General features: G+C 44.7%; 2 protein-coding genes across 6 annotated transcripts in view; one reads left to right on the top strand and one right to left on the bottom strand.

Annotated features, from left to right (window-relative positions):
* The window catches only part of SLC38A6 (solute carrier family 38 member 6), a 42,644-nt gene extending 28,769 nt beyond the window's left edge, over positions 1-13,875 (bottom strand). Inside the window, exons 1-5 of the mRNA XM_061998632.1 lie at positions 13,760-13,875; positions 12,881-13,002; positions 12,078-12,151; positions 7,795-7,847; positions 4,919-4,958 (exon numbers count right to left, since the gene is read on the bottom strand). Coding sequence (XP_061854616.1) covers positions 4,919-4,958; positions 7,795-7,847; positions 12,078-12,151; positions 12,881-12,954 — 241 coding nt within the window. The 5' untranslated portion in view covers positions 12,955-13,002; positions 13,760-13,875. The remainder of the gene's footprint in view (positions 1-4,918; positions 4,959-7,794; positions 7,848-12,077; positions 12,152-12,880; positions 13,003-13,759) is intronic.
* Positions 13,876-14,052: 177 nt separating this feature from the next.
* Positions 14,053-20,628, top strand: TRMT5 (tRNA methyltransferase 5). Of its 5 annotated transcripts, none has more exons than XM_061998040.1 (5): positions 14,053-14,125; positions 15,834-16,483; positions 16,660-16,784; positions 18,671-19,319; positions 20,348-20,628. In XM_061998040.1, the coding sequence occupies exons 1-5, from the start codon at positions 14,121-14,123 to the stop codon at positions 20,410-20,412; spliced, it is 1,494 nt and encodes a 497-aa protein (XP_061854024.1). In that variant the 5' UTR covers positions 14,053-14,120; the 3' UTR covers positions 20,413-20,628. The 5 variants fall into 5 exon arrangements, with proteins under 5 accessions (XP_061854024.1, XP_061854023.1, XP_061854026.1 ...); XM_061998039.1 differs by lacking the exon at positions 14,053-14,125 and adding an exon at positions 14,297-14,770; XM_061998042.1 differs by lacking the exon at positions 14,053-14,125 and adding an exon at positions 14,297-14,687 and having other exon boundaries at positions 20,348-20,627.
* The last annotated feature ends 1,270 nt before the right edge of the window (positions 20,629-21,898 follow it).

Genomic DNA, 21,898 nt, shown 5'->3' with positions numbered 1-21,898 from the left:
ACAAACCATAAAATCCAGCTCAAGACCTGAACCTCCCATCAGAACTCATCCTCTCACTTCCACTCCTTGCCTGCAGTGTTTACACAGAGCTGAGGGTAAGACAGAGTTCCAGGGACTGGGACCCTTTTTTCCCCCTAATTGCTTATTCTTCAAAGAATAAAAAAAGTGTACCTTTGAGGACACATTAAGCGCAGAATATTGAAACATAATCTGCCAGCACCACTTACAGAAATTACACTTAAACTGTATTTATACCCGAGAGCAAGTATGTCTGTAAAATGAAGACCTCTGTCTGGGAAGCAAAGTGCAGTGACACTTGGGTCCCAAGCCAAGACAGGCAGGTTACTCGTACCGACCCACAGCACAACAGTTCCACCGGGCATTGAAAGAAATCGAAAACAAAGTCAGAAAATCCTCACACAGACCACCTATGGTAAACAGCTGTGCTGCAGGTTCTACTGTGGCACTTAATCCCACTGCTAATAAATTTGAGATAATTAAACTTCTGTTCTCAGCAGCCTCAACTGATGTGTTGGTATTTGACGGCTCCCAGGCCCCCGGGCCAGTGACTCTCAGCCAATACCAGCCTGCAGCTCCGAGAATGCTGTCAAACTCTGCGTATTTCCTGCTGCCCCTCAATGCTGAAGGTCTGTTAGTGTTGGCAACAGCCTGTGAGCTGCTCTTGTGCAATACCTCATTGTGCTTGGCTCCATTTTTTCCCCGCCAGCCTTGCTAAAATAATCCCTTCTCTGAGTCCGTTACATATGCTTTGAGCTTTCTACTGATTTTCTCTTGGATGCATGGCTGTAGACTGCGTCCTCCTTCTCAATCATATCCACAGAAAGGACAATTCCAGGAAGAGAAATTCCCATCTTCCTTTTCCCAGCTTCAGAAAGGATCTCAGAAGCTCACAGAATTTCCCTGGCAGGAGCAGGGGGAAGGGCTATGTGACTCTGAGCCACGGCTTTGGCCCACTAGCCTCATTCATGGCTTCCTAGAAGTATGAGGCTATTCAAACAATAGTAGGGACACCATCCAATTCCAGTCACTCCTGGGAAGGATTACATCAGAGGCCAGTAGAGCTATGTAATTTGATGTGTTCAACAGCAGCCTCCTTCGCTCCTTCTACGCCTCCCAGAGTACAGCTTCCCCAAGTGCCCACTCTCAGAGGGCATATGACAAGACCTGAAATCCTTCAAAGTCATCTTCTGCATGGCAGGCAAGAAACGGACCTTTGGAAGATCATTCCACTTATAGATGTGGTCAAGAGGAGCAGTCAACAATACAGAATGCAGTTTGATGATTTCCTTACCAATGCTCAGTTTTTAACCCCACAGACATACTAACAAGCTCTTCCAAGAGCAAGGTTGTTTACCTGTAACATATCACTAACTCTTGAGATTAAAGGGCTGCTGGATTGGGCCAAAATACTGACAAATAGAATAATGTAACAATCTGTAGCACTGGCCATCCCATTCAACCTTCTGGTTTCACTTTGTTAACAAACACCTGCATAGCAAGAACAAAGAGATTTTGATGGCAGGAAAGCTGGGCAAATATTCTCCAACTTTAATCACTCTAAGCTAAGAATTTGCCTCTGTTCTACAAAGTCTTTAAGTCATTTGAGATGACCTTAATTTACATTTGGATGCTGTAAAATGAAAGCATTATCCCATGAATCCTCAGTTAACCCTTGGTACTTAAACAGATTCTGGTCTTCCACTTGTGTTACACTGATAAATGTAACAGGCAGTGTTTCAAGGAACAATTAAAAACCTGCAGGAAAGTTGACCACTCCTGTTAGATGCACGTTATAATTCCACTCAATGTACTTGAAAACAACTTTTTAAACCTTTCAAATTCCATATTTGAGCAACCAGTGCTTTCCTGTAGCTGTACAAAACATGTACAGCTTTTTTTCCCCCTTGGCTATCCTCCTAGTAGAAAAATCTGCTCCCTTTACCTAAACAAATCCAAGGTGACAAACTGGAAAAGCATACCTGTATTAAAATGATGACTAAAGTGCTCTCTTCAACACAACTCTATGTAATCATTCTGTACTTGGGTTAGAAGCGATCAGACCAAACTTTAAATAAGGCTGAATGTCCTGGGTTTGGCAGGGATGGGGTTAACTTTCCCCAAACCCTAAGGGAGCCTGGTCAAGCTATTCCACACCACAGTGATACTCAGTATACAGCTGGAGCTGCCTGAGGCTATTCAGTGGGACTGAGCATTGGGCTGGGCAGAGGGCAGCAACACCTGGCACCTTCCAGTGTTCCTCTGTTCTTTCTTTGTGCTGGTCTATTAAATTGTCCTGATCTCAGCCCACAAAGCTTTACCTTTTCCTCTCGATTCTCCTCCCCATCCTGCCGAGGTGTGGGGGGAGCAAGCAACTGCAGGGTTTAGTTATTGTCAGCTGGGCATAAGCCACAACACCCAGCTAGATGCAGATGGTGACAATAACCCTAGTATAGTTGCTTATTTTAATCACCAGCTATATTCATCCCATGCTCTCCAATCACTTTTGAAATAAGATAGCATATGATGCAAGGCACCCAGGTCTGATGCTGCAGGAGATAATAGGAAAGAGTTTTATTTTTAGCCTTCCTCTGAAATGAAAGCCTTTGAGAGAGTCTGGATGTCTGCCCAACAGGCACAGTCCTGCTGGGTCCTTCAAACAAGACAGAAAAACAAAAAGAGTGGATCACCTACCAAAGAGCACTAAAGGCAGAACCGAATTTTATACTTAATTCCAGCCTAAAAGGACAAACCGCACTCCAGACTTTCACCGCTCCCTTTTACAATCTGCAGAAGGCCTGGAAAGACAAGAACATTTCCCTTCCTTCCATGCACTTCAAGAATGAAGGCTCTGTGAGGTGAAGAGAACTCTTACTCTTCTTCCTTTTCTTTTACTAGCTTGCAATATAGCTATCTCCAAAGACAATTCCTGACACAGTGCTGCTCTGCTGACTTGGACTGCTGCATCACAGGACTCTGCCAAAGGCAGCTGTTAAGGTGAGAAATAATGCAGCTGGGAGCTTGGTACCCAAACAGGAATCACAGAATGGTAGGGGTTGGAAGGGACCTTTAGAGATCATCTAGTCCAACCCCCCTGCACAAGCAGGTTCACACTAGACAGAAGCTGAGATAGCTCCTTGGAATGACAGCACAAAACATCTCTATGGGAGAATGTGCCAAGGAGACCCAGCTTGCAACCCATGTTTTCCACAGATGACTCTTTCCCACAGCCTGGGGCACATCTGGGCAGCACTAATGCTGATTCTGGGAAGGAAAGCCAGCTTTCTCTTTTCAGTGCATCTGCAACTAAGGGATCTTTGTAACCAAACATACCAGACACACATGAACCATCTCAGTAAAAGACATTGCCCTTGGAACCAGAAAAACCAAACCAGAGTTTTGAAAGCTTCCATCAAAATAAGGTCACTACAATTATTTGAAAGAAGACGTTTCTACTTGAAAAACCCTACTTTTTAATTAGTTCAGTGGAAAACCACTGGTTGGCAAACCCAGCCCAACTTGTTGGCAGAGATGGCTACAGCAGAAGAAAGAAGTTTGATAATATCCAGCAGGCACTAGTTTGGGGATCTAGAATTACTGAGCTGAATTATATTAAAAATGACAGACAAGGTTATGAACTGCTACTGAGGAAGAAATGAGTCTTCTTTCCTTTGACCACAGTCTTGTGCATGATCCCAGAGTCCCCAAAACCTGTGCTCATTATCCCTCCTTCTCTAGTTGTGTTTACTTAGAGGTCCACTCAAACAGGAAAGGAAACTCAAATATGTGTTCATTACTACAGAACATCCTCTACAAGCTGTACGAACAAATAACCTTTAATCTTGAAATTAATATGTTCACTCCTGCCTGAAATGAATGCTTGGGGTTTTATAGCCATTGCAGCTAGGCAGGTTTTATTATTAGAGCTTTTAGTATAAGAAAAGATTCCAATTTGATCACCAAAGCAGTTACATGGTCATTTTCTCATAGCAACAAAAAATCAGCAATCATTGACTTGCCTGGACTGATAGCCCTAAAGGAAAGAACAGCAGCACCGGAATGCTGTTTCCTTTTATCAATGTAGATGAACAGGTGTATCTTCTTGGGGCTGGGGGACAGACAGGAGGGAGCTTTCACATAATTCCCTCACCTAAAAATGTGCCAAAAACATTTCCAGCCCCCAAAAATCAAAGTTGTTCTGCTACGCACTTTCAGATAAATAACTTCTAAGGGCACTACTACTTTGTAACTGTCAAGTATGTGAATGTACCTGAGTAAGAGGTGAAATTAATCTTTTGGATACAAACACAGCTCATGTTACTTTACCATGTCATGCACCAAGACAAAGTAAGAATAATATAACTGGAGAGCCCAGCACATGACAGCTCGCATTATCAGCCCAGATGATGAAAGTCAACTAACTAAACCATCTGCCCCCAAAAAGTATTGAACTAACAAAAACAGCAAGCTACCATTAATAAAGAATATATTAAACTGTATGGGTAAGTAAGGATTCAGTTGTTACACAAATCACTAAAATGCTTAAGCAAGTTCCACCAGCAAAACCCAAAACACTGGATAAAATGTAGCTACTGGGTGAAAACACAGAGGGAACAGCAGAGAGGAGATGGTGCTTCCTCAGCCCCTTCTGATTAGCAAGGTCCCCTACAATGGCTGCGCTCCACATCCTGTGACACAGCATCAGGCACACAATCCAACTCCCCCACCACAACAGTCCTTCCACTCACCATTATCACAATCAGCCTTTTCTTTTTCTGTCCTTTTAACCAGTCTCTTAAGAATGCTTGTATTTAATTACTGCCTTTGGTGTTTGTGGAGCTTTGTAGTCTATAGAAGTTAAACTCCATTTGGTTAATACTGAGCATATGAAGCTGCTTACCTCCAATATTCTGGATAATTATTGTAGTTGCAACAAGGACCTATAAAAAAAAATTGATTTCTTTAGAAAGGGTGAGGGTAACTAAAATCATATGTCTATAGCAGTCATAAAACACATATGTATTGTCTTAAACAGACCAGATGTAAAAGCAATAACTAGCACCAAAAGGAAGGGCATCTTCTCTTTACTGAAGAGTTTAACACATGGAAGCCAATGTAAACTTACACAAAAGCAAAAAAATCTCCCTGCAAATATTGCACTTTCATTCTGAGATGACAAAAGAAGTCAGAGGGAAGCCTGTCCTGCAGAAGATGAGGATTTTGAAATCACTGGAAACACGTAAATGTACTCAGGTGAGTACAAATGGAAACAATCATTCACCTCTGAAAAGACAGAGATTTGAACAAGTTACTTCCTCTCTCCAAAAACTGTTATGAATGGCATTAGTCTTTTAAACTTGGAAACTAGACAGACTTTCCTTTAGCATTTGTGATTATTCACATTGGACTGCTATGGAAGTAGAATGATCACAGGCTATTAAAATATTTGCCTGAACCCAAAGAATTAACTTCAATTGAAAAAAACAAACCACCTAAATGTGTCTAAAGCTTTCCCAGTATTTCTTTTTCAATTCCATTCTAAAATAGCCTGATCAGCTAGCACAGTTTTAAATTTCCCCCAATGCTCTTCTTGCTGTAGCAGGACCTTCGTATATTAGTGGTAACACATTAATGGAACTTGGAAACAAATAAGCCACAGTTATAAGAAAAACAAAATCATGCTTTTGACTAAAGCCTGAAAGCAGAGCTGACAATTCTAGAAAACCAAACCAGATTTTAAATGAATTCAAAGAAGTAAGAAAGAAAGAAAAAAAAAAGCAGCATGGAGTCTTGGAATTTGCCACAGATGGAAACAAATTCTTCATGCCTTTGGAAAGGGAGAATCAGCAATCTTCCATAGCAGAAAATGATGTTTAACAGGAAATGACCAGAAGATTGAATAATTGCTCTGCTTCAGGAACAGCTAACCAGCAGTTTGCTGTCAACCCAAGATGCCAGTTGGAGCAAGGACATACAGCAGTCTGTCTATACCAATAGCAAATAACTTGGGTGAGGGAAGAGTAAGCACTACTTTAAAGAAAAGGAAAAAAAGAAATACAAGCCCTGTGTGCTTGAATAAAGTGAGGAGCGTTTAGGGACAGAGTTAGAATTCAGAAGGGCTGTGGTGAACTAGAAAAGTCTAAAAACCAACAAGATCAGTTCAGAGCAAGGCATTCAAGAAATAGATCTCAAATATGAGACTTCAGAGTTACTAGATTGCATGCAGAAAACATTCTGAAATGACACAATCATTGGTATGAAACACCCAGAGAAACAGCAAATCTTGTTTTGGGACATATTGGCCAAATTCTACCTAAAATACAGGTAATAATTACACTTCTTGTTGCTGTCAAGTTCTCTGCTTACTGTGTTCCTTTTTGCAGGCAAGTTTTAGGAAGGGTGTATAAATATCAAGGATATGTCAAGAGAGAAAGATAAGAGTTCCAGAAAACAACAGTTTCTCAATCTAGAACTATTCCAGTACTTTCCATGCACACTGAAAAGAAAAAGACCAGGTGATTTTTAGCACTAATTATTTAAAATGAACATTACTTAAAAAATCTATTAAGAGAATAAAAGAATTACTAACACTGACTACACAGTGAAGTTGTGAAATCTCCTTTGTTTATGCTTTTTAAAACCAAATTAGACAAACACCTGTCAGGAACAGCTTAGGTCTGTTTAGCCCTGCTTTAAGAGCAAAGGCAGACTAAGTCATATTTTAACGTCTCCTTAAGCTTTCAGTTTCTATGACTTCTGCATCTAATGGCTTGTGGTTTACAGGATAGCTCCTGTAAAAAAACAATTGCTAATATCAAGGTGTATTATCTCGTGAGGTTGATCACATCTTAAGGTTGGTCGATAACTATTGATCCTCACACACTACACATCAATGCTAATGGAAGTCTTATAAACACCTAATAGCTCTGATTTAATTCTCTGTTACATTAAACCAGAAGATTTTAGACTCCAGCTGTTAAGCAGAACTCATTTTTTTTAGTTTACATTGTTGCAGCAAACCATTAAAATCACACTTCTGTGTGGTAAAACCTTTTCTTAGTATCATGTAACGAACATGGAGCTTAAAGTCCTAATATTAAATGCACGGTATTCAGAAGCATTATTTCCTGTGCATCCAGTATTGGTGGAAAACATTGGCTATGAGGAAAAACAGATTCAGTATACACTACTAAAAAGGTATGGGTTATGTGTTGATTACTCTCACACCAAAAGTTGTCACCTTGCTAGTGGTTTGGGGGGTTGTTTGGGTTTTTGGCTTTGTTTGTTTGTATTTTGTTTGGGGTGGGTTTTTTTAAACCCAGCATTCCTCCGAAGTGTTTGTTAAACAACAGGAAAGAAACAATCATGTATTAAACATACTCTTATTTGTTTCTATTGTGGAAACTACATGAAAGGCAAACACTTATCACAGATCTCTATTAAAATACTGGAACACCAACAGCAATTCACTTACCTGCCTCTTAACAGTTTACAGCTGGGATGGGATGGTAACAGATCCCAAATGATTGCTGAGCCAACCTGACAACAATGGCAGTGAGCATATGATTGTACATGCAACTAAAAATCAAACACATTGAAAGCTGCCCAAAAATCTTCCATTTAAGGAATGTCTGTTTTACAGTTAACTACAATCTTGGCTTCTACAGACCAGAGACACTATCTGAAATGTAGCAAAAGGCTTCAGGCCTAATAGATTTTTTTTTCAGAAGCATGAGACCAAGAAGAAAAAACACACAGGTAAAAAGAAATCCTCACCTTTCCAGCTGACCCAAATGCAAACAGGCCAAGGTCTTCATAAGAAGTGACAGCTGTTAGGAGGAAACAAAAACATACCCCAACTCTATTTAAATGTCTTGAACCTCAAAATCACTTGAAAGCTTTAGCTTTGTCTTTTTTTCCCTCCTCTTTTTAAATTAACATTACTCAGGACAGAATTAAGGGATATTTTAGAGCACTTTTTATTTACAAAATAGTTTCTATATGTACACCTGTACTCCTGCTACAAAATGCAGCCATTCAGAGACTCTCCAGAATCTCAGTTTAATATTTTAAATAGTAATATTTTAATAATAATAATACATTAATGTCAAACTGCCTTTCCCAAAGATTTTTGCAAGTGACACTATAGGTGAAGAAACCTGAAATTGTCTCAATTACTGGATATAAGATATTCCCACATTTTATTTCTTAAAAGGGTCCACTTTTTTTTTAAATGAAGACAACAACAGATGATCCATTCTCATCTTTCTACAAATATAACCATCAATCATCTCCTTACCAGCTTTTAAAAACTCAGCACTATTTCTTTTCAAAGATAAACACCTTATTTGGTTAGAAAGCATTTAAAAAAAAAACCACCCAAAACCCAACAAAACACACCAAAGCAAAATCAAAAACAAAACAGAAATCCTGCCCTCACCTGCACCTGACATACACAATCACATTCAAACAGCCTGTGGTTTCCTGTATGCTTTTGTTGGGTTTTAGCTGAAGCTCACTTCTAATATTGCTGGTAACTCAAACCAATCTCTTCTCAGAAAGAAGGAAGTCATATTGAAGTCTTTCATTGTTTCTGTGCATTTTGTTATTAGAAACTCAAGTAAGACCAGAAAGATGAAAGCTCTCTGAGAAATACCATTCACTTTCTCAGTATATAATAAAACAGTCTGCAGTTGTAAATGCCTCAAAGGGTAAAATTAATCTCAAAACCACCTAATTTTATTGTCACAACGCTTCCTTTCTCTTCCTTGGTTCTACATGGTATATCGCTGCTTCTGTTCTCACCATATCTGAATTTAGGGCTCGGTCCTGCAAGCTGAGCTCTGGGGACAGACCTCACAACTAAGTGAGATCTCACATGGGTAAATGAAACAAGACAGTGGAGGCACAGGCAGTTCAGAGAGCAGGTGACAGAGCTGGAACCTCAGACTACCAACTGCCCAAGCTTGGGACCTTTTATTTCACTGAAGTTCTGCACACAATCAGACTGATGCTCATGAGCAAAACAATACCCAAAACACACAAAAAACCCACCCTCAGAAAACCAAGCACACACCAATATCCTCAAAACTGAACTTCATTATTTTTCTCACATGATTTTTCTCCAGGGAGATGCTGCCCACTCTGCTCTACTACTGACACCAATATGCTAGGACCAAGTAAATGAAATGACAAAATGGAATGAGGCAGAGCCAGCTCTCATCATCAACCTGCACTAATCCTTTGTATCTGCTGTTACATTCATATGTTACATACAGATAGAACTGAACAAGAAATATGCCTTACTAGATTTTACCCAATATTTTTCTTAGATTTCTGCTTATAAAGTTGTTGGCCACAGGAAAAAAAACCAGCATTTTAGCATCCAAAAAAGGCAGTTAAACATTAAATACATTTAGGAGAGAGGTGTTTTTACTGCATGGGAACAAATACACAGCACACACATATGAGGAGTTACCTCCAAAGAGGAAAACATTTTCCACACAACTCCAAAAGAGCATGATGAAATCTTGGAATGTTTTCTACAGCAATTGTGTTTCTGTAATCAATTTAGTCTTGTAAACACTAGGAAGCACTAATACTTAATCACATTGCTTCTGTAATTTTAAGACTAGATGAAACAAAATATTAAGCACAATTGATATAAACAAGTTCTGCCTGATTGGCTTGATTCCCATTGTGCTATTAAAACTAAATGGAAATTATCCATTTAAATGCAAAGTGCAATTGGTAAGTACAGTATGAGCAATACTCATGAGTAACTCTCAAAATGAAAAGGGGGGAAAAAAATTAAACTTCAAAGTAGAATCCATTTGGATTCCCAATTCCTTTGCTTTACAGAGTAAGCTTCACCTTTGTCAGCCCAAACCTCAAAACAATGTAGTCACTCTGAACTAACACTGGAAGAAAGCATTGACCTGACTAATCCAACCCTAACACCTGATATTTGGGAATACTTCTCTTTGCTAAGCCTTTTGGTCTACACAAATCTTTTGATTTTCTCAAAGTCCAGATCATTGTAATTTAAAAAACACAGACATTATTTTTAAACTACAACTAAAATGCCTGTACTTAACAAACCTGGTCTCCCTTTAAAATGGAATTAATGTTAGAGCTTCCTTTTCAGAAGGTTTTTGACAGGTCAGCTCTTTCCTAGGATTACTTTTATGATCTGAATACCTGAATGGTTTGCAAACATTTTCTAAGGTTTTCCTTCTCCACCTTTACATTTTCCTAGCTCATTATTTAATAAACTACTAAAATTTCTTTCCAATTCCCTGCCACAGATTAAGCTTAGTACTATAACATTGTTCACATGTAGTTTTTATAAAGAAAAACGTTCAATTATCTATTTGGAAGCAAACATGTATACTGATTTTACTTTATCAAGGCAAAACTGGTCACATCTCACTTCTTAAAGATAACACTCCAAGGGAAAATGTGGAGTGCTATATAACACTTCACGACTTCAACGGTTACAAGAATTACAACAAACATAACCCAAGAGAAATATGACTTTAAAAAATGTAAAGATCAAAACACAGAAGGCTGTAAATCCAACAAACTTATCTGGATATAGTTGGGGTGCTAGTATTTACCTGTCAACATTAGCTGGTGACCAATTACTAATCATAAAGTGCTAGTTTCATATAAGAGAAGTACCTCACCCTGCCATTTCAGTGGTATTCCTTGCTTTCAGCTGTGTGTATTTAAAACAACTCTTTCCTGAGGTGGAATGTTGCCTTTGGACAATAACTGAGAAGTTAAAGCATCCTTGGGTATTAGGTCTCTAAGTTCAAAACGCTGAAACTCTTTCATACTTCCAAAACCTGAAATCCTCAGTTTTCCCTGCTCACCAATAATTATTTTGTAAGGATCTAACTATTATTTTATCAGAGAACAATGTAATACCACTTAGTGCCTATGTAATACAGAACTTTTCAGCCTCAAATAAGTGGTAATCAAAGATCACACTAAAAGTTACCCCAACTTCCCCTTTTTGGGGTTTTTTTTTGCTTCCTATGTATTTTTCTGGCTACCTTTTCCAGGCTCTGATTCCTTTCAAATAAACAGAGCTCCAAGAGGAGAAAATACAATACCAAAGCCTTAGTCTCAAATCACCAAGTAGCCAATAGTATCAACCATAAAAGTAACCCTACCTCTGAAGTATTTTTTTGAAAGAATGCATGAAGAAGATCACTCAACAGGCGAAGACAAGAGCAGTAGGTTTAAGAAGACTCCAGAAGCAATCAGCTGAGAGACTGGCACTAGCTATAGAAACCAAAGCCGGTAAGGAAAGAAGTGGAAGCTTTCTCCCACCACCTTTGAAAAGAGGAAAACAGATGAGAGGGAAACAATAAACAAGTGATCGAAAGAGAGGAGGACTTCCTGCTATAGCTATAATGTGAGCTTTGCACACAAGAACTAAAGAAACTAGCCAATTGTTTCAGTAACAATTAGAAGCAAGAACTGAAGCACCAGCAGATTAGAGCACAGGCAGCAGAACATACTGTTTGAATAGTGATTTCTAAGGACTGCAATACAACTTCTCATTCAGTATCAAAAACAGTTTAAATTCTGCATCCATACAGTGCCATGAGAATGATGACACACCAATACAATTACAAAACTGAAAGGTATCCATTTCAAATGTGTATCACAAGAATGGAAGTCTGTCACTTGAGTGCTTTTAAGCTTTTATTCAAATTGATGGCCCACACCAAGGTCCAGACAGGACCAAAATATTGTTGTTACAGACATAAGGGACCTATCTTTGTGGAAAGGTGAGAGGGGCATTTTGAAAATATGAAACCCAAAGATCCAGAAAGCAGCCACTTTGGCACTGACTTCTCAGTAGGAGTTCCAAAAAGATGTGTTTTTAAGTGGCAAATAGGAATTGTTCAAGAAGTTCAACTATTTCCACATCCAGGGCTATCTGTTAGTATGCTGGGAGTTCTAATCACGATGCGGGGGCACGTCGCTGTGGTACAGGTGAGGAAGTACTTCAGAGATCAGTTAGATAAATCCTTTTCACTTACCAGTCTGAGTGCACATACTGAGCAGGAGGAAGACAGAGTAAGAAGCAAGGCTGGCAACAATCAGCAGCAAGACACTAAAAAACACCAAATAGTCATAATTACAGCACTTTGACAGTACAACAGACTTCCTATCTTTAAGAATGCTGCTTCTGCAGGAAGCAAGCTACCACAAGACCAGATTTCCTCATTTTATGGCTTATATCTGCTGACTGTGGTTCACAGGGTCTCTGACCTTCCCAATACTTGCTCAGTCCCTCTGCTTCCTATTATTGTTCACCAAAGTATATCACATACTAAACAAGACTTGACAGATAAATTACAAACACAGGAGTCTGTGTGAATAAATACACACAGGCAAGTATCTACCTTCAAATGAAGCGAATCTAATGCTCAGAAAACACTAAGTGACTTTGGCCCTGTTACCTATGGCTCAGTATGTTCAACAAGCAGAAGTACAATGCAGAAGCTGATTCACCCTCTGCAGATATGCAGCCATCCTAGTCCAAGTTCCATTTCTGGAACTAAAGGGGATAGCAGCTCCGTAACATAAATATCAATCTATTAGGAGTAATTGCCAAGAAATTGCCACCCTGTGGCAATGTAATGCAATGTCTGGGCACTACTTAAGCCAGATTTGAAAGACTAAACCAAAGATGGAAGATTATTATTCAACAATGCTGAAAAGAACAAGCTGTTTATTTCTTCCTCAGCTTTTGCACAGGAGCCTTAATACCTAAGTTCTCTTCCATTTAAAATGACAAGTTTAGTTTCAAAATCAGTATATGTAAAGACTGAAAACTTACCTAAACCCTATGATGCCCGTGTTGGCCATAGCATAGGATAAGCCAAGTATCCCACTTCCCATGATCGCATTCATTAAATTAAACACCGAGAAACCGAAGGAGGAGCCACGGTTTGGAGGATTCTGTGAAAAGGCCAAAACAAAGTACAATTAGTGCAAGAGGTGTTTTGGTCTTCCGGAGGAAGAAATTTACAGGAGAGAGAGATGTAGTCAACTTTTCCTTCTCTATCTAAATCAGAAAATGTCTCTTTTTATTCTCAGACCACGCGAACCCTTGTGCACACACAATAACGTGATGCTGTCCCATAAGGATCTCAAGACACCCAGTCTTTGAGTACGGTGATACAAAAGCAGCAGGGTATACACTTAACCCATGCTAACCCTGCGCTCCCCAACAGGAGCGAGGGGCAGAGCACACGGCAGCCCTTCCAAGAGCTGGGAAGCCAAAGCATCAAACGGCCCAGAAGCGCCTGGAGCGGCCGTTCGGCTCCGGACCGGCCCTTTGGCTCCGGACCGGCCCTTTCCCGCTGTCCCTCCCCGGGAGCCTCCCGCGCAGCCCCGTCCTCCCGCCGCCTCCCCCCGCTCCGCAGCCACCAGCCCGACCTTTGAGCCCGAGGTCCCCCTCCCTCCTCTCGCCCGAGCCGCGCTCTCCGGACTTCTCAAAGCCCAGAGCGGCCGGCGGCTGCCGCCCCCCGCAGCCTCCCGGCCCGGGAGCCGCCGAGCCGCGGGGCCCGGGACGGCCCTGACAGACACAGCCCCGGGGCAGAGCCGAGCCGGCGCCCGCCGCCCCCCGCCGCAGCGGGCCCGGACAGCCCCGCGGCCGCAGCCCCCTCGGGTGCGGCGCTGCCCTCCCCGCCGCCCGGCCGCCCCTCACACGCACGCTGCGCGCCGGCGGCAGCAGCGGGGCGGACTCTCCGTCCTCCTCCTCCTCCGCCGCCGCCTCCTCTCGCTGCTCGCGGGCGGACAGGTACCAGCCCCCGGCCCAGGGCCGCGCGGCCCCCCGCAGCGCCGGCGCCATCGCCCCCCGCGCCGCCGCCAGCGCCTCTGAGCGGAGCGCCGCCGGGGCGGGGCGGGACCGGGGGCCGCGCCCCCTCGTGAGGCCCTGCCTCCTCCCGCTGTGGCCACGCCCCTCGCACGGAAGCCACGCCCCCTACCGCAGTCCCCGCCCCCTCGCGCGGCGCCGCGGTGCGACGTCAGGGCGGCGGCGGCGATGACGCGGCCGCGGGCGCGGGCGGCCCGGCATGAGGTGAGGGTGGGGGGAGCGGTAACCGGCCCCCTGCGGCCTGCGGCAGGGCCGGCGGGCGGGGGGACTCCGCGCCGGCCCCGGTGGCCCGGCCGGACCCGCACCCCTCCGTCCCGCGGCGGGCGGGTCGCGCCGGGCCTGTGTCGGCGGCCGCAGGTGAGGCTCCTCCCGTCAGGGCTCCCGTCGCGGAGGCGCGGTGACCCCCGGCCTTGGCGAGGCCGCCCTCCCGCTGCGCCCGGCCCGGCGCTTCTCACACCCGCCACGGCGGCTCTGTGCTCCGTGGCCGCCGTTGGTCGCGGAGCTAGAGCCGGACGGAGCGGGGGGCAGCCCTCCCACCGCACCCCGGCCCCGATTCACCTCACATCGGCCCGAGGGAAGAGTGGGGCCGAAAGGGACGCGGTCCTGAGGGGAGGGCAGCGCCTGCCCGTGGGCAGCGTGTGGAGACAGACGTCAGTCCGCCGATAGCCCCAGCCGCACTCGGCGTGAGACTCTTACCTCGTGCCTTTATCTAATACCGAGAAGCTCGTGCGAGCCAGGCCCGGCAGCTTCCAACTAGGGAGAAGGGGTATGCCTAAGAAAAACGCGGAGATGCTCAGGTCTCTGGAGGTCTTTCACGTCTGCAGCTGACAGGAAGAGTGTAATGTTTGGGTATGATTCCACAGGGAAAGGAGGTGCGCTTTGCCAAAACCTTGGCTTAGGGAAATGAGCTGCCTGGGAGATGCAGGGAGTCCCAGCGAGGAGCTGGGATGTGTGAGGGAGGGAGGGTGGGAGCAGGGCCAGCTTTGCCAAGGATCAGCTCCTGTTTTTGAGGAAGAGACCACACGGCTTTTTACCCAGAAGGAGGGCAGTGGCCAGTGCCTCAGGGTGGATGTGTCTAAGGCAAGCGAGAGAACCCATTTCCTTTCAGACCTAAGTGTTGCATCTCCCCTATCGCCCCTCAGTCTTAAAACAAACTTCCCAAGAAGTCTGGAAACACGTCAGCCTCGCACATCACCTAAATCACTGGTTCCTGCCTAGGAGCAGCTGATACAGAGTCAGGAAAGTTGGGCCCCTCTGGACTGTCTCTAGTGGAGGAAACCACTGAAAGAAGTGTAATGCTACTTTTCAAACCCCCATCCTATGAATGAAGCGTGGAGAGGGGTTCGGCTGTTTGAGCAGACATTACTAATGCTTCCCTGTACCTTCAGGGGAATTCTGTATTTAATTCATGGTCTTTCTGGCACGCAGTTCGTGGAGCAAAGACATTACAAGTGTGTAACCCCTTACCACTGGGGTACAGGAAGCAGAAACTGCTGAAGAGTGATTATGACCACTATTGTTAATAACTGTTTCCTGGCAACCACTGCTTGGTAATGAATTTTATCACAGACAGAATGGATCCAACAGTAGGGTCAAGATAGTAGAAGTTTTTCCATTTGGCTTACTGGGATTAATATCACGTTTATTAGAACAAAGAGAGGTCATTTGGCTTTGTCAGGAGGGTATTGTTTCACTGCTTCAAGTCACTTCATGGTTTAAGTTTAAAAATACATTTGCAAAAGGGCAGAAAATTGTAGTATATAATTCATAATAAAGAGCTTTACTAAACTATTGTGGATTGTTCTTTGCAGATGGAAATTCGAGTTTAAGAGAACAGCAAATCCAAGTGATTTGCAGCCTTTTTAATGGAACGATTACATAACGTCTATAAAGTGAATAATTTCTCTTCTAGGACTTTCTGGAGATTTGGATACTCTGCCAGACTACTGAAAACTAATCATTTTAGGACAGCTGCATCAAATACATCATTTCCAGCAGCTCGGATGCTGTTGGCACAATATTCTGGCAGAATACCTGGGCTCTTTGTTGGAGTAAGAAAGACCAGTTTTTTTACAATGCCTGAAACCGTGGAGGATAAAACTAACCTGGGACTGTACTCGCCAGACCCTGCAGTGCGTGGCATGACAGTCCTCGACAGAGAAGCTTTTAAAAGGACAATCGTTGTTCCAGTTCTTAAAGTCAAGAAAGAAACTGTAAATGCTTTGCTCAAGTCCCTAAAACACGTGGTACTGCAGCGTCCTGGCCTAAAGCGAGTGGTTGAGGATGCGGAAGGTGAGGACAGTAGACTTGTTCTTTTGGATCCTCATAAAGTACCTGAATTCTCACTGGGAGAATGTGAGCAAGAGGTATTAAAGCAGCTTAACGTTCATCCTGAGGTGTCCAAGTATAACTTGGAGCTGACTTACGAGAACTTCAAGTCAGAGGAGATCCTGCGAGCGGTCCTTCCAGAAGGTCAAGAAGTCACCTCTGGGTTTAGCCGTGTCGGTCACATAGCTCATCTCAATCTTCGAGATCATCAGCTACCATACAGGCATTTGATTGGTAAGTTCAATCACTCTTCTCAAAGAGTCATCTGTCTGCTTTGTGTAGTGTTGAAAAGACGTTTTCACAGTGATTCTACCGATCGGTTATTACTTGTGTGAAGAGCTTCTGAGCACTTGTAGAACGTGAAGAGGCTGTAGTCCCTTAACCAGAATATCTTTTGCCCTCTCTTTCAGGCCAGGTTATAATTGACAAGAATCCAGGGATCACCTGTGCAGTGAATAAAACCAGTATTATTGACAGCACATACAGGAATTTTGAAATGGAAGTGCTTGCTGGAGAGAGCAACCTGGTAACCAAGGTACAGGCTTTTTAGTGTTTCCCTTGGTATTTTAAATGTCATATGCTAAAACCCCAAGGCATCTACGGGCAAGATGTGATGAGGAGGTGCTGCTAAGGCCATTCCTGTGTGCAGAGCCCTTCCTGACACCTCTTTCAGAGTGGAGGGCTTGGTAGTTACTTCTCCATTCCTTTATCCTGGTCTGCCAAGAGTGAACTCACAACTGCAGGGACCGTGCAGATAGATACTCTTTCCAGCTCACAGCCTAGGTTTAATGATGATGTTTAGTGAGATGTTCTAGCAGCTGAAGTAGCAGCTTCTTACAGAGGTACTACTTCCAAACTTGCAGTGGGGAGGTGTTTCTCACTCTAAAGCCAAAGTATGTAGTGGATTTGATCTAAGAAAATGCTGCTGCTGAATTCCACCGAGCCTTGTGCTGTGGCGGTACAGAATGTCAGGCTGCGCTTTTAAACCTCACTGGCTTTGCAGCTTGGGCAAGATTTTGCCTTTGCCTCTTTCCTTTTCTGTCAGCAGCAAGACAAACCTCATCTCTCCTCTGTTTTGACATTTTTCAGGTGTAAAGCACTGTGGTAGCTGCCAAGTATTCTTCACACAGGGTTTCTTGTCTTTAGCTGGAAACTTGGCCACTGGTTCAACTGAAGAATATTTTTCCTGTTAGTAGTTGTATACTTTTAGCAGAGAAAACAGTAGATTACCAAATGATAAAGTTGAATAGCTTGGTAGAACATCCTGTACATGCACAGAGAAGGCTTTTGGGTCGTCAGGGCAGAAGTGACTGTCAAATACCATGCAGCTGGCATTAGCTCATTAGGCACACATCTGACACAGCCCGGAGCAGTGTGGCTGTTCTTCAGGGTGTTTCTTGCTAGCAGAGCAAACGATGCTGTCATTTGAATCTCAAGCTGCTTCAGAGTCCCACTGTTGCAAGTGTGGGGCTGCAAAGTGAGCATTAGTTTGCATCCCACTCTCATCTGGATAAATACTGTTCTGTTCTTCAGATAGTGGTCATCCCAAAGATTGGGTTGGGATCAGTTTCCAGACTGTCACCTTGAGAGATAAAATATGGTATTTTTTCAAACTGCAGACTTGGCTTCCAGTGCTCTGAGTCTGGCTGACTGTTGCCACTCTCATGCTATATCATTCTCAGACACTTATTTACTCTCTGGACTCTGCTAAGGAGGGCTTGAGGCATCTTCCCAAGGTCTGCTTTCAATAAAAGAGTTGTCAGCCAGCCACAAAGCTCTTGAAGAGCCTCAGATAAGGTTTTTATGGTCATTTTAAGTTGCTGCTTTATTTCCACCTGGTGATTGAGATGTGCATAAGCCAGCCATCTGGACTCACACTTGGAACATTCCTTATGGCTATTTCTGATGAGTATATCTGCTTATATGAGATACATGTGCACTAACAGGACAAATGTCAATGTATACACTGCCTTCTGACAGAGCACCTTGTTATGCCTGTCTTAAGTACCAATAGTGCTGAAACCTGCCTGGGGTTTGAACACAGAGCCTTTAGCCTGGAGAAAAGGGAGACCTTATTGCTCTCTACAACTACCTGAAAGGAAGTTGAAGTGAGGCTGGGGTTGGTCTGTTCTCCCTAGCAACAAACAACAGAACAAGAGGAAATGGCCTCAAGTTGTGCCAGGGGATTTTCAGGCTGGATGTGAGGAGGAATTTCTTTGCTGACAGGGTTGTCAGGCATTGGAAGGGGCTGCCCAGGGAGGTGCTGGAGTCACTGTCCCTGGAGGGGTTTCAGAGATGGGTGGATGTTGCACTGAGGGAAATGGTCCAGTGGTTGATAGGGCTGGGACAAAGGCTGGACTCTATGAGCTTAAAGGTCTCTTCCAGCTGAAACGATTCTATAAAATGCTTTCAACTTTTCAGGTCAAAGAAAATAACCTCGAGTATGAACTGGACTTTTCCAAAGTCTACTGGAACCCGCGTCTCTCCACCGAGCACGGCCGCATCGTCGAGCTCCTGCAGCCCGGGGACATCCTCTGCGACGTCTTCGCCGGGATCGGACCTTTCGCTATCCCAGCAGCCAAGAAAAAGTGCCACGTGTTCGCCAACGATCTCAACCCCGAGTCCTACAGCTGGCTCCTGCGCAACTGCAGGCTGAACAGAGTAGACAACAGAATCAAGGCCTTCAACATGGACGGCAGGGACTTCCTTCTGGGGCCGGTGAGAGAAGAACTAAGCAAAGTGCTCCTTCAGAAGGAAGAAAAAACCTCTTTCCATATAGTTATGAACTTGCCAGCTTTGGCTCTTGAATTCCTGGATGCTTTCAGGCACCTCGTAGCCGGAGAGCCATGCAGCATGGCCGCCCTGCCCACAGTGCACTGCTACGGTTTCTCCAAACATGAGGACCCTGCCAAAGATATTCAGGAACGAGCTGAAGCTTCACTGGGAACCTCCTTGGAGGGTCGCTGCACCACCTACCTGGTCAGAAACGTAGCACCAAACAAGGAGATGCTGTGCATTAGTTTCCAGGTCCCGGCAGACGTGCTGTGCAAGAGGCCCTGCCCTGATGAAGGTGAGGAACAAGCCTCCCGTGTGGCACTTGGGATTTCAGGCTGTGCCTTTCGCTGTCTCAGGCAGGTCCCATCCTGTCGGCCCCACTAGGCTGCTCCAGGCGTGTGGTGATGTCCTGGGACGAGTGCAGGGCAGCAGCAGGGTGGTTCTGTTGGCCACACACATAGAGGGCTGGAGCCACCCTGTCACCAGGCTGCCTCAGCCCTCACCTCCTTCTTAGGCCTGCACTGACTCAGGTTAGGTCTGGAGTCACTGCATCAGCAGAAGCAGGTTCTGTACATTTCAGTAGCTCAGAGGTCCTTGCTGTTGAGGTTTGTCCTTAGAGGTCTTTGATGTTGAATTTCATGACATTTTTTAATACAATTGGTCATTTGTTTCTTGAACTCCTTGCAGGAGCTGGTTGGTTCCAGCCATCTCAGGCTTTGCACTGACACAGGGGGAGCAGGGGCAGCCTCAGCCTGTGGTTACATGACCCAGAGGGCAGGGGGTTTTCAGGAAGCTTTTGTGCCATGGAACTAATTTTTGTGCTGTTGTTGGGAAGCTCTGAGATGTAGGTCAGAGTGTAGCTCAGTTCAGGGTTTTTGAACATCATTTTGACATCCAGTGAAGCCTCTTAACAGGACAAGGGGTAATAGGATGAAGCTGGAACACAAAAAGTTCAATTTAAAAACAAGGAAAAACTTCTTTACTGCTGAGGTGAGGGAGCCCTGGCACAGGCTGCCCAGGGAGGGTGTGGAGGCTCCTTCCTTGGAGGTCTTCCAGACCCACCTGGACACATTCCTATGTGACCTGATCTAGGTGGACCTGCTTTGGCAGGGGGGTTGGACTGGATGATCTCTAAAGGTCCATTCCAACCCCTACCATTCTGTGATTCTATGATTCTCTCCCATTATTGCTGCAGCAGTTTTCACTTCTGACTGTTAATCCCGATTTTAACTCTCATCTCTTCCTGTCAAACCCTTAAACTGCTCTATGGCTTGTGGTTTGGTCCAGCCTGTTTATACTTGCTTCTTTCTACCCTTCTTCCAGCAAAACCATCCTCCAAACGCCTGTGTACCAGCAAAGATTTTCCTGAAGAAAAGTTCCTGAGTTGAAGATGAGTTGCAGCAGCTACCTCAGTCGTTTGGGTGAGGTGCAACACGTTACCTCTGCTTTACCTCTGAGTTATTTGAAGCCCGCCTGCATCACCTCTCTCCAGTGTGGAGATACGTGTGGCAGCTTTGCTACCTTTTGTTTTGCACTGTGGGCTCATGAAGCAGATTGAAGTTGTCATTGCTACCAAAAGGAAAAAAAGAAAGTAATAAAACTTTGCTTTTTTGTAATAAACGTGGTTTGGGACTTTGCTGCTGTCTGTTGCTCCATGCCCCACGACAATTTGGTGAGACAGGCTGGGACAGTCTTCTGCTGTGTCATTTTGATAATGGGCCATTTGTGGAAAAATCAGTTTGGGTGTTTTGTTGGGTCTCAGGAGGTGACTCCTGTGAATCTTGTGTTGGGTTCTCTCTGACAAGCGCTTTTAGTGTTGAATATTGGATCACTGGTAGCAGATGCACAAACAGCTCTTGTGGAAGCAAGATAACCTTTCGAAAACTTACCCCGAGATAAAAAAAAGCTCACACAGATACTCACACAGACTTGTTCCCAGGCTTTTGGGCAGTAAATTTGTAACCCAGAGATTGAGTTAGGGATTAGCTGACTCCTGACTTTGTGTTTACCCACTGTTAGAGCAGGAAGGCACTGCCATTTGCAGGTGCTGTACACTCTGGCTTTGAAGCACTAGACTAGAAACCAGTACCTGGCTGAACAGTCCCTCAGCCCAAAACATTTCCCCCTGTGGCCTCTGCCCCTGCCCTCACAGCTCCCCTGCTGCAGGCCCTGCATGATCTTGGGCTGCCTGTATTCAGCAAGCATCCAAAACGCCTCCGCCTTTGATTCCTTTTCTTACCCACCCAAACTATTGGGTGACGTCAGCCACAAATCATCCATTTGGACAGAGAACTCGGGTCCCCCTCTGGGTTCCAGACACCCTCCTCCTGTTCAAGCCCAGCCCCGCAGCTGCCTGCCTCGGCCCTGCTGCTGCAGCTCCATGCTGGGGCCTCCAGCCTGGCTCTCTGTTCCCACCCAAGCTACCACGGAGGCCTGTGGCTGTGGTTTGCTCACAACTCTGTGTTACAGCCCTTGCCTTGGCTGCACATACAGTGCTTTTGCACCTTTGCAAGTTGGTCAGTGCTGGATTTATTTATCATCAGGGCTCACATACTCTCCCGGACGCTGCCCTACTGACACCTCCCTGCCCAGCTCCAGCCCCAGCCTTTCCCCTCTGGCCTTTCAAATGATGTTGCAAGAGCTTTCCCCTGTTTGTCCTCACTGCCAAGGATGGGCACATCGGATCCTCTCCCTATGTGCCCCTCTGAGAGCAAGTTCTGGGCTCTGGCCTCCTTCCCCTCCTTGTTGTTGTCCCACAAACATTTGAAAGATACCCTTGTCCTTCAGAGCCCTCTCTCAGCTTCTGGCTGCTAGGCTGGTGGTGGGCTGGGTGGTGGTGGCAGCCACATACCACAAGTGAGGGAATGGAGTGAC

This window comes from Colius striatus, chromosome 6 (assembly GCF_028858725.1).
Source record: "Colius striatus isolate bColStr4 chromosome 6, bColStr4.1.hap1, whole genome shotgun sequence".
Lineage (NCBI taxonomy): Eukaryota > Metazoa > Chordata > Aves > Coliiformes > Coliidae > Colius > Colius striatus.
Note: the sequence above shows the minus strand (reverse complement) of the source record. Positions and strands in the feature narration are given on the sequence as shown.